The 12833-nt window shown below is 42.5% G+C and overlaps 1 protein-coding gene across 9 annotated transcripts in view; it reads left to right on the top strand.

Moving 5' to 3' along the window:
• SHANK2 (SH3 and multiple ankyrin repeat domains 2) overlaps positions 1-12833 on the top strand; it is a 641049-nt gene that overhangs the window by 416647 nt on the left and 211569 nt on the right. For all 9 annotated transcript variants that reach the window (XM_073541767.1, XM_073541764.1, XM_073541768.1 and 6 more), the window contains one exon: positions 11451-11526. In XM_073541767.1, the coding sequence (XP_073397868.1) occupies positions 11451-11526 (76 nt within the window). The remainder of the gene's footprint in view (positions 1-11450; positions 11527-12833) is intronic.

Raw genomic sequence — 12833 nt, 5'->3', positions numbered from 1 at the left:
CACATCCTCTTGTATCCTGTCCCTTGTTTCTTGCTCAGCCGTGCCTCCTGGCATTCACTCTATTCCTGTGTTCTGTTACTTGCTACACGCCTTATGTGCCCACGTGTACCCGTCTAGCACTACCCTGTATTCAGCGCACTCCCGTGTACTCTCCTGTGTTCCCTAGTATCCTGCTCCCTCCAGTCACACAGTCTCGTATCTCCTGTGAGCCGTCCGCCTGGTGCCAGCAGTCGTGGTATCGTATCCCCTGGGGCTTGCTCCTGACACTCCCTGTATAGGGGGTGGTCCTCACTAGGCTAGCTCGCCCTGGGAGGGTTGGTGCCGCGACCCAGAGGGTCCACTCCAGGAGTCGCTAACACTCTAACAATTGGTGAGCATGCAAAACCTGGCAACTCTAGTTCAGAAAAGTGGACCCAGCTTTTTGAAACAGCAACTGCTCTTGGTATATGTTCCCACACGCCACTTGCACCGCGAACCTCCAGCAGCAAATATCATCAGAGTAGTTCTGAAATGCCGCCCATTTCACACTTATGCATTGTATTTGCAAATACACAGTACAATCTGCAGCATCAATTTACACAGTACAATCTGCAGCATCAATTTACACAGTACAATCTGCAGCATCAATTTACCTGCTGAGAATGTTAAATCCACAGCGCCAGTCAATATTCTCTGCCGCATGTCCATGGGATTTCTGAAAATCTCCTACACATGGCTGTCAGGGCTCCTTGTGTGAACATACGACTCAGGCCATGTCCCCATAAGCAAAAACGTCTGCACCAAATTGCGCAAAAATAGGAAGTTGCTCTTATTGTTCTTGCTGCATCTGTTATGTGTTTTTCCCCTCTCTTAATGCGGTTTTTGGTGCCGATTTGACGTAGCACACTCAGAGGTTTTTACATGAAGTATTTTCATGCTTCCAATGAAAGCCTATAGGAAAAAAGGCACCATGAAGTGCACAATTCGATAGCGTGGACATAAGATTTCAGATAATCGCATCCACTTTGCTTGAACTGTTAAAAAAAACCCTCAGCATTTACGTTTTGTGGAAACGTGGCCTCAGAGGGAGGTTCTTGGCTGGATGTCCTCCTCTCCTGACTTCCTTGTCTTAGGCTGGGCACACACAAGCATATCCAAAACGATCTATTTTACGTCCCGAAAAAAATGGCGATTTTTTTTTTTTTTAACCATATTGTCATCCATTTTTTATGTCCGTATGTTCATCCTTACAGCATTCAGTTCTTTACATGCGACTTGTTTTGTATGCACCCATTGACATATAATGGGCATGTCTGATCCAGAATACGGATCAAAGTAGCACATATTTCAATTTTTTTTTTACACGGAGACAATCGGTCCATGTGTAGAAATGTTCATGTGAACTACCACATTGACTGCCATTGCTCCATGTGCTGTCTGTATATTATCTGTTTTGCATGTGGACGGCAGAACAAGCCCTTACCTAGGGTAGATGGGAAGGGGCTGTCTTGATAGGAAATTCACCTCTAGCCTAGAGATAACATTTTATGGTTTGTGCTGCTACACAAAATGCGTCATGTTCTAACTTTTTTAATTAGAAGGACATCCCATTCTGAGATGGGTATAGCTGCATATGTCTTAAGCTATTTTTCCCACAGAAGTAAATGGAAGTTATGGAACAAGTGTAGCACAGGCCGCTCAGCTGTTTCTGCAATCCCAACCACCTCTGGCCGCCCCTTACAGACTGATAGTCCCACCTCAGCCTTAAATGGAAAAACCCTGTAATGGTTAAACGCGTAACCTTTTAAAGTTATATGTTTTTATTTTGTTAAAAAAAGAAAAAAAAATCTCCAAAATGTGTGCACAGTTGTGTGTTGACCCCCAGTCTTCCATTAGTGGGCCAGCATCCATGCGTACATTCCTTGCAGTGGAGTATGAAAGATGAATCAAACTTTTACTCTGGGATGGACACTTCTTTACAAGTTTAACCCATCTTACTCCAGCGCACACATCATCCAGATTGGTGTATAATTTTTATTTATCTATTTTTAATAAAAAAAGGGCCACACCTGGAGCATACTGCTGCTTTTCTTCCCATTAAAGAAAAGCTCAACAAGCCCTCAAAACAATTGATACAAAATTGTTGTAAAGGGAGACTGTCCAATCATGTACTAGGCTTTTGTTTTTGCTCTTGTAAAATTCAATTTTTTATTATTTAAAATATAAATATTTATTTTATCTATTGACATTAACTTGAAAACAGTTTAGATCGCGCCCTTACTCAAAGCTTTTTCTTATTTGCATGGGCTGATAATTAATGCAAGGGTTCCTTCTTGATTATTGACCTGTGTAGACATGAAATTCTCACCAGATGTTGGTAACAACCCATCCAGTCAACACAGGCAAAGAATCAAACCATAGATATACATAAATTAAGTTACAAGTAATATTGATAAATGACACAGGAAAAAAGTATTGAACACATGCAGAAAAAGAGGTGTGGAACACCCTGACACGAGCTGAAATCTATCAGTAATTAGAAAGCAATCTTGCCACTTAGTGAAAAATATCAGCTGGTTCAACTGAAGGTGTTATGAACGAGTCACCGTAGGAGGCAGACACAAAAATAGAAGCTACGTCCAGAAAACCGGAGAAGTTGGCAACTATCAGATTGCAGACCCCTGAACCTATCAACACAACTAGCAGTAGCCGTGGGGGGTTCCTACGGTGCCCTAGACCCCTCGATCACAGCCGGAGAACTAAATAGCCTAAAGACAGAAAAGGAAATCTAAAGTGCCCCAGAGCAGACCCCAAAGTAAAAGGCAGCCCCCAACATATAATGACGGTGAAGCAAGATGAAAAAACACTCACACAGATAGAAAGATAGGCTGAGCAAACAATGGGGCCCAAACTAACTAAACAGGACAGGAAAGGACAGTTGCTGTCTGCAATCTGCAAAAACCCTATGAAAGACATAAGCCAACAGGCTGATATGGAAAAAGGCCCTGAAGCAGCTAGTCTTCAAAAACTAAATCAGCACTCAGGTATTTTCTGAAGACAGAGCTAAAGGAATTCAGCTCACCCCAGCAGGGAATGGCAGAAATCCAGCAAAAACAAAGTCAAAGGACAAATGCAAAGGGCAGAGCAGAAAACTTAGCTTTAGAAGAGCAGGAATTCAGACTGGTATCCAAGGATCCCACAGAGAAATCACCCGCAGGGCAGAAGGGCGTCGACGGCCTTATATCCAGTCAGTAACTCCACTCAGCCAGTCATCATCATTAGTCTCAGATGTTTGACAATCAGGCTCACTACCTTTCTCAACCAGCAGAGGGAGTTCATCGGGCCTGAGTAGTGAAGGGGAAAATGAACTCACAACAGTACCTCCCCCTTGAGGAGGGGTCACCGAACCCTCAACCAAGCCACCAGGGCGATCAGGGTGAGCCCGATGAAAGGCACGCACCAATCTTTTGGCATGAATATCAGAGGCAGAGACCCAGGAATTATCCTCCTGACCATAACCCTTCCACTTAACCAAATACTGGAGTTTCCGTCTAGCCAGACGGGAATCCAGTATTTTCTCTACCTCATATTCCATGTTACCTTCCACCAATACAGGGTCTGGAGGTGCCACCCCCGGAACAGGCTCAACAAACCTCTTCAACAAAGACTTATGGAACACATTATGGATTTTAAATGTGACAGGAAGAGCCAAACGAAAAGAGACCGGATTAATAATCTCCAAAATCTTGTAAGGTCCAATAAATCTAGGCTTAAACTTAGGAGAAGCCACCTTCATAGCAATATTTTTTGACGATAACCACACCATATCACCAACCTTAAACTGGGGACCCATGGTCCTATGTCGGTTGGAAAACCGCTGGGCCTTTTCCTGGGAGAGAGATAACTTATCCACCACTTGGTCCCAGATCTGGTGCATTCTCACCACCACAGTGTCAACACCTGGGCAGGCAGAGGGCTCCACCTGCCCTGAAGAAAATCGAGGATGAAACCCAAAGTTACAAAAAAAAGGTGACATCAAAGTGGCAGAACTAGCTCTATTATTTAAAGCAAATTCGGCCAAGGGCAAAAATGAAACCCAATCATCCTGATCAGCAGAAATAAAACATCTCAAATATGACTCCAAGGTCTGGTTTGTTCTCTCTGTCTGCCCATTGGTCTGAGGGTGAAAAGCAGAGGAGAAGGACAACTGAATTCCCAGCTTGGAACAGAAAGTTCTCCAAAATCTAGACACAAACTGAACTCCTCTGTCAGATACAATGTTCTCAGGAATCCCGTGCAAGCGAACCACCTGTTGCAAAAACAATGGCACCAACTCAGAGAAAGATGGCAACTTAGGGAGTGGTACAAGATGGACCATCTTAGAGAATCTATCACAAATCACCCAAATAACAGTCATTCTCTGAGAGACAGGCATATCAGAGATAAAATCCATTGAAATATGGGTCCATGGCCTCTTGGGGACAGGCAAAGGCATCAATAACCCACTAGAGCGAGAACACGATTTAGACCGGGAGCAAGTCCCACAGGACTGCACAAAATTCCTGACATCACGAGACAAGGCGGGCAACCAAAAAGACCGACTCACCAGATCTCTAGTACCAAAAATACCTGGATGACCAGCCAAAGCAGAGCAATGAACTTCAGACATCACTCTCTTCTTCCACTGGTCAGGAACATACAACTTTCCACTGGGACAACGCTCAGGTTTGTCCTCCTGGAACTCCTCCAGAGCACGTCTCAAATCGGGCGAGATGGCAGAAAGAACTACCCCTTCGCCTAAGATGGTAGCAGGCTTGGTCACCACAGGAGAATCAGCAAAGAAGCTCCTAGAGAGGACGTCTGCCTTGACATTCTTAGTTCCAGGAAGAAAAGAAACCACAAAATCAAAACGTGTAAAAAACAAGGCCCACCTAGCCTGTCTAGGGTTCAAGCGCTTAGCCGACTTTAGGTAAATCAAATTCTTGTGGTCAGTGAGGACCACGACTTGATGCTTAGCTCCCTCCAACCAATGTCTCCACTCTTCAAATGCCCATTTCATGGCCAACAGTTCCCGACTCCCCACATCATAGTTACGTTCAGATGGAGAGAACTTTCGGGAAAAAAAAGCACAGGGATTCATTTTAGATGTTACAGGATCCTTTTGGGACAAAACAGCTCCTGCACCAATCTCAGAAGCATCCACCTCTACCTGGAACGGAAGTGAGACATCAGGCTGCCGCAAAACTAGGGCGGAGGTGAATCTTCGCTTCAGCTCCTGAAAGGAAGAAACAGCCTCTGGAGACCAATTCAACACATCAGCACCCTTCTTAGTCAAATCAGTCAATGGCTTGGCAATACTAGAAAATTTTGCTATAAATTTCCGATAAAAATTAGCAAAACTCAAAAACTTCTGAAGGGCCTTCAAAGAAGTGGGCTGAACCCAATCGTAAATGGCCTGTACCTTGGCCGGGTCCATTTCAGTAGTTGATGGAGACAAAATAAATCCCAAAAAAGAAATCCTCTGTACTCCAAAAAGGCATTTAGATCCTTTGACATACAGGGAATTCTCCCTCAAGATCAGGAACACAGTCCGAATATGTTCCACATGAGAATCCCAATCCTTGGAGAAGATCAAAATATCATCCAGATAGATAATCAAAAATGTATCGACAAAATCTCGGAAAATATCGTTCATGAAACACTGGAAGACAGAAGGGGCATTAGTGAGCCCAAAAGGCATCACCATGTACTCAAAATGTCCCTCTGGAGTATTAAACGCCGTCTTCCATTCATTCCCATGCTTAATGCGAATAAGATTATACGCCCCCTGAGGTCAAGCTTGGTAAACCAGCAAGCACCTTTAACTCTAGAGAATAGATCCGAAATCAGGGGTAACGGATACTGATATTTAACAGTAATTTTGTTGAGGGCACGATATACAAGGTCTTAATGATCCATCCTTTTTGGCCACAAAAAAAAAACGGTACCTAAGGGTGACGAGGATGGTCTAATATGACCCTTCTCCAACGTCTCCTTAATATAGGATCGCATAGCCTCCTGCTCGGGTACAGACAAATTGAAGAGCCGACCCTTGGGGAATTTACACCCCGGGCTCAGTTCAATTGCACAGTCATAACTCCTATGAGGAGGCAGAGACGCAGACTCATTCTCACTAAATACATCATAAAAGTCCGCCAAATAATCAGGAACATCATGCGACTGAGGAGAGGTGGAAAACACCGGAGCCTCACTAAAGGCACACCGACAACCCCAACTCACCACAGACACAGATTTCCAATCCAAAACTGGATTATGAATTTGCAACCAGGGAAACCCCAGAATAATGGTATCATGCAGATTATGCAACACCAAAAATCTGCAATTTTCTTGATGGTCTGGGGCGACCCGCATTACCACCTGGGTCCAAAACTGAGGTTTATTTTTTGCCAAAGGAGTAGCATCAATCCCCCTCAAAGGGATAGGCGTCCGCAGAGGTGTCATCGGAAATCCACAACGTTTAGCAAAATCCAAGTCCATTAGGTTTAGAGCTGCTCCCGAATCCACAAAAGCCTTGGCGGAAAATGTGGACAGGGAGCAGATCAGAGTAATAGCCAGAAGAAACTTAGGTTGAACACCACCAACAGAAAACGTGTGTGCAAAGCGTTTCTCTCGTTTAGGACAGACAGCAATAATATGCGAGGCATCTCCACAGAAAAAACACAACTTATTACGCCTTCTGAACTCCTGACGCTGCTCTCTGGACAAAACTCTATCACATTGCATAGGTTCAGACATTTGTTCAACAAGTGGCAACACTTCTCGTGCAGTTTTGCGTTCGCGCAAACGCCGATCAATCTGAATGGCTAATGACATAGAATCGTCAAGACCAGAGGGAACAGGAAATCCCACCATAGTATCTTTTACGGCTTCTGACAAACCCTTCCGAAAGAGAGCAGCCAAGGCATTATCATTCCAGGTAGTAAGTACCGCCCACTTTCGGAATTTTTGACAGTTCGATTCTGCAGAATCTTGACCCTGGTTCAATGCCAGCAGGGTCTTTTCAGCCTGATCAATGGCATTAGGCTCGTCATACAACAACCCCAAGGCTTGAAAAAAATGCGTTCACATTAGTCAGAATAGGATCATCAGGTCTCAAAGAAAACGCCCAATCCTGGGGATCGCCACGCAGCAAAGAGATGACAATTTTAACCTGCTGCGCGGAGCTCCCTGACGAGTTAGGCTTCAAGGCAAAAAATAATTTACAATTATTTTTGAAATTCAAAAATTTAGACCGATCCCCAAAAAATACATCAGGTGTGGGAATCTTTGGTTCAGCAGCATGTGAATGAGCAAGGTAGGCGGAAATTCCCCGCACTTCCGCAGCGAGCTGCTCCACGCGATCAGACAATTGCTTTATCTCCATTGAGAGAAAAAAAAATTCCACCTACGGCCTCAGAGATATAGAGGAAAAAATATACACACATTTTTTTTTACAATTCTTTCCCGCTACTGAGTACCCTAGGATCTGCGGTATGGCGGGTGATTCTGTTATGAACGAGTCACCGTAGGAGGCAGACACAAAAATAGAAGCTACGTCCAGAAAACCGGAGAAGTTGGCAACTATCAGATTGCAGACACCTGAACCTATCAACACAACTAGCAGTAGCCGTGGGGGGTTCCTACGGTGCCCTAGACCCCTCGATCACAGCCGGAGAACTAAATAGCCTAAAGACAGAAAAGGAAATCTAAAGTGCCCCAGAGCAGACCCCAAAGTAAAAGGCAGCCCCCAACATATAATGACGGTGAAGCAAGATGAAAAAACACTCACACAGATAGAAAGATAGGCTGAGCAAACAATGGGGCCCAAACTAACTAAACAGGACAGGAAAGGACAGTTGCTGTCTGCAATCTGCAAAAACCCTATGAAAGACATAAGCCAACAGGCTGATATGGAAAAAGGCCCTGAAGCAGCTAGTCTTCAAAAACTAAATCAGCACTCAGGTATTTTCTGAAGACAGAGCTAAAGGAATTCAGCTCACCCCAGCAGGGAATGGCAGAAATCCAGCAAAAACAAAGTCAAAGGACAAATGCAAAGGGCAGAGCAGAAAACTTAGCTTTAGAAGAGCAGGAATTCAGACTGTTATCCAAGGATCCCACAGAGAAATCACCCGCAGGGCAGAAGGGCGTCGACAGCCTTATATCCAGTCAGTAACTCCACTCAGCCAGTCATCCTCATTAGTCTCAGATGTTTGACAATCAGGCTCACTACCTTTCTCAACCAGCAGAGGGAGTTCATCGGGCCTAAGTAGTGAAGGGGAAAATGAACTCACAACATGAAGGCCTATGAAAACGTGTGTGATTACCAAGGTGAAAAAGAAGAATCAGCTCATGATCTAACATCTCTTGATGGGTAAAACCAGTGAGCTGTCTCAAAACCTTTGCAACCTTATTGTTGCAAAAACATACTTATTGCATTGGTTACATAAGAATTTCTAAACTACTGAAAGCTCCAGTGAACAATGTTGGCGCCGTAATCCGTAAGTGGAAAAGACATTTCACCATAAACTGGCCACAACCAGGAGCTCCCCGCAAGATTTCAGACAGAAAACGATTATCAGAAGAATTGTCCCTTAGCCACCTGTGGAGAGCTACAGGAAAACCTGGAATCAGTAGGTACAATCATTTGAAAGAAAACCATAAGTAATGCACTCAGCCTCCATGGTCTGTATTAACGCTCACCACATAAAACTCCATGGCTGAACAAAAAGCATGCTCAAGCGCTTTTAAAGCTTGCTGAACAACATTTAGACAAGCCTGTGAAATACTGGGAGAATATAGTCTGCTCAGATGAGACCAAAATTGAACTCTTTTGATGCCATAAAACACATCATGTTTGGAGGCCAAAAGGCACTATATCACCTCAAAAACACCACACCAACAGTGAAGTTTGGAGGTGGGAACATCATGGTGTGGGGCTGTTTCAGCTTACAGCACTGCCTAACTTCATATGATTGAAGGAAGAATGAATGGACAAATGTACAGTCTTGATAAAAAAAAATCTGCTGCCACTTACCAAGATGATGAAGATGAAATAAAGGTGGATATTTCAGCAGGACAATGATCCCAAACATACAGCGAAGGAAACTCTCAATTGGTTTCAGAGAAAGAAAATAAAGCTGCTAGAATGACTGCACCAATCACCGGACCTGATTCCAGTAGAAAATGTATGAAAGGAACTAAAGCTCAGTTCATAGAAGGAGCCGACAGATTTGCAGAGTGTTTGGGTGGAAGAATGGGCCAATATCGGCACCTGAGCAATGCATGCGACCAGTTTCTCCCTGCAGGGGGCGTCGTGAAGATTCTTCAACAACAAAGACTTTTGTAAGAAACATTAAATTTCAGGAAGTGTGTTCAATACTTATTCCCTGTGTTATTTCTCATTATTACACATAACTTATGTAGATCTATGGTTTGATTTCTTTGCCCATGTGGATTGGATGTGCTGTTACCAACATCTGGTGAGAATTTCATGCCAATACTCAATAACACCGTTAGAAATAGATTTACTTAGAAAATTGGTGACGTGTTCAATATTTCTTTCACCTACTGTGTATTATATTACTAATCCTGTACTGATTCTGTTTCCAATTACAAATATTATTTAGGTTAAAACCATCAGAAAATGCTGCAATGTGCGAGTGGATTGATTCCATCTGTTAATCTATCCAGCATATCACATGAGAAATCATTTCTATATTACCAGTCATTAAACTTTTATTAATCAGAACTTGTTAGCCCATGGAACTAGTGAAATGGCTGTGTAAGCTCTTATCCGCCAATATGAATAGCGCCCTGTTTGTAGAGATCTAAAATGTCGGGTGTGATTAAGCAGGAGTCAAAGCCATATGCAAACCGGGGTGGGTGCACACTGGGGGTGTATCGCCACAGAGTTCAGGTACACTGACACCCCCACTGCACTTCCAGACTGATTGGCTTTTATGCTAGACATGTAATAAGTGGCACATTGGATCGATACAAGGAATGCTACCATGTTACTTTGGAGAAGCGCCTGTACGGCCGTACCAATGCTTCCTTGTGTAAAAAAACGATCTCATAGGTTCCCTTTAAGAAATAGTATTTCTTTTACTGCTTTCTGTCACTTTTCTCTCGTCTTCTGTTGCCGGTTTGGTTATGTGACAAAATACTGGACTGTGACAGATTTTAATTTTATCTGGCACCAAAACGAACACAGACATTTACCATGCGGACCCGGAGAAGGCGATTTTGTAATTAATTTTTGCTTGTTAATTAACTAAAAGGGTTGCAGTGTAATGCTTGCATTTTAGTGGAATGATACATATAGGAAATCAATGAGAGTCATGTGCCGACTGCGGGAGCAGATGCATCATCTCCTATTATTCGCTGTGCTTAATGTATTACATTGATTGGTCGTTCATTTAATCGGGCAAAGGACATAATAAATGTTAATTACTGGACACTCAAGACAAATAACTAGATTCTGCGGATTGTTGTTTTTTCCTGCCCTGGAGTCATTTATATGTTGAGGGGGTGAAAATCCCTCATTAGTTGCTCATATCCAGACCACATAGGGAGGGTGCAGCGTTTTTGCTGTTTACACAGGAGCCGAGCACAGCTTTTAGGACATGTAACGTTGTAGTGCATCGAGCGTCTCCTAACGTCACATTTTGTGGCTGACTTTTCCCCGTTACAATGGTAAAAAAGTTATCATAAAACTGTCCGACAATGCATTTCTAGAAACAGAGTAAAACTGACTGCAAAAATAGATGTTTGTTACACTGTTCTTGTTTTTTATATGCTATGTATTCATCAAACAGATAAATATTGAAGATAGACATGTTCGAGAAATCGATGTCAGCGAGATGGATATGACACGGATAGAGATACAGTTGTGGCCAAAAGTATTGACACCCCTGCAATTCTGTCAGATAATACTCAGTTTCTTCCTGAAAATAATTGCAATCACAAATTCTTTGGTATTATTATCTTCATTTAATTTGTCTTAAATGAAGTTATATTGGCTAAAGGTTGTGCAACCAAGTATTAGGGTGCCAATACTTTTGTCTGGCCTATTTTTGGAATTTTGTGTGAAATGATCAATGTTTTGCTTTTTGCTTCATTCTCTTTTGTGTTTTTTTCATTTAAGACAAATTAAATGAAGATAATAATACCAAAAAATTTGTGTTTGCAATCATTTTCAGGAAGAAACTGAGTATTATCTGACAAAATCGCAGGGGTGTCAATACTTTTGGCCACAACTGTTTGAGAGATGTAGATATAGGACACTAGCTTGATAGATACAGATGTACAATAGATATGAGAAAGATCGGAGACGTATAAAGAGATTTGTTTGTATCCATATAATTACAATATGAAATGTGACAAGATAATGATGTTAATTGGTTTCAGAATTTTCCTTTTTCCTTTTCAAGAAACGCGGACAGACAGGACGAAAAAATTGTTTCGGCACTACACTGTTGGTTCCTATGACAGTTTTGATGCTTCCAGGTAAGACATTTTAATTGTGTTTTAATTTTGTACATTTTTGGATTGTATTCTCCTGGGTGATGTTATTTATGGGGAAACCTGACAAGATAAATGTATCACCTATCCAAAGAATATTATGTACACTGGATCAGATAGGCTGTGTATTCCCTGGAACCCTCAAATGCTGGGAGAATTGGGGTCTTGTGAGCCCACCATCTACCATGTAGCGACATGCTATGATGGGTACAAATGGGCTCCAAGGATGCGCCTTTCCCCTGCCATAATTATCGATTGTTAACCTACTGCTCATTTATATGGACTGTTACTGCTGGGGTGGAGCAGCATGCAGCGTACAGGGCGAAACGGCAACTTTGGGGTAAATGAGCTCAAATGACCCATTCTATAGATTTTTCTTCCCATTATGTGTATTTCTCATTTACTTTGGACTTTGTGCCAGTTTTTATTGGTATACAATAGTAACATTCACTAGCCTGACAACTATCCCTTTGCTTTCTGATCATCAATTATATCAGTTTATCTATTTGGTGTGAATCAGTTTTTATTTGCCACGTGGTAATTCGTTGATGCCGTGCCCTTGTTTGTCCTGACGTATATAAAAATTTGTATATCAATGTTTTTCTAGCGTCTTCCTAGTTATTGCACTTGAGACTGTTTGATTTCCAGCTCCATAGACTTTCCTATCGATGGGAAGGCGGTGGTAGTTTTCTTTTATTTGGTGCGTCGTGGTCTCTGCATTATTGGTGCAGTTTCTTTTTATGGGGTACCATTTTGTGATATTAGGTTGTCAGTGGAGCTATTGGGTTTACATTGTTTATGTGTCAGGAGATTTTAGATGCTTTGTAACAATATTTTATTCCAAAGAGTGTTCACCTAAAGTGAATGCCAACTTTTTTTAAATTTATTTAGTAAGTTTTAAAAGTGATCGCTGATTTAGTTCTTAACATTATGGTATAGATATTGGCATTCAATTATTAAAATACCGAGCCCCTACACGGTCTGCTTTGGGTCACAGCTTACTGCATTGTAATCAGTAGTGTCACAGTGCGCAGTTAGCTCCCCCTGGTGGTGACTGCAGGCAGACAGAATTGTTTTGTTTTGAATTGCAAAGTGTTTAGGACAAATGATGGGGTTGCATGGCTAAAATAAAACTTTGTCCGGGGGACTAGATATGCAAATAATTGCACACAGTCATACTTTCCTATTGGCACCGCCTGAATTCGGGAAACAGTGATACCCCCAATGTACCAGACCGCTGCATACTGTGATTGGCTGCAGTGGTCAGGTGGCTGAGCAGCACGTCGTCTGAC

This window comes from Dendrobates tinctorius, unplaced genomic scaffold (genome assembly GCF_039654945.1).
Source record: "Dendrobates tinctorius isolate UK_male_01 unplaced genomic scaffold, ASM3965494v1 ptg000124l, whole genome shotgun sequence".
Taxonomy (NCBI): Eukaryota; Metazoa; Chordata; class Amphibia; order Anura; family Dendrobatidae; genus Dendrobates; species Dendrobates tinctorius.
This window is presented reverse-complemented; position numbering and strand designations above follow the sequence as displayed.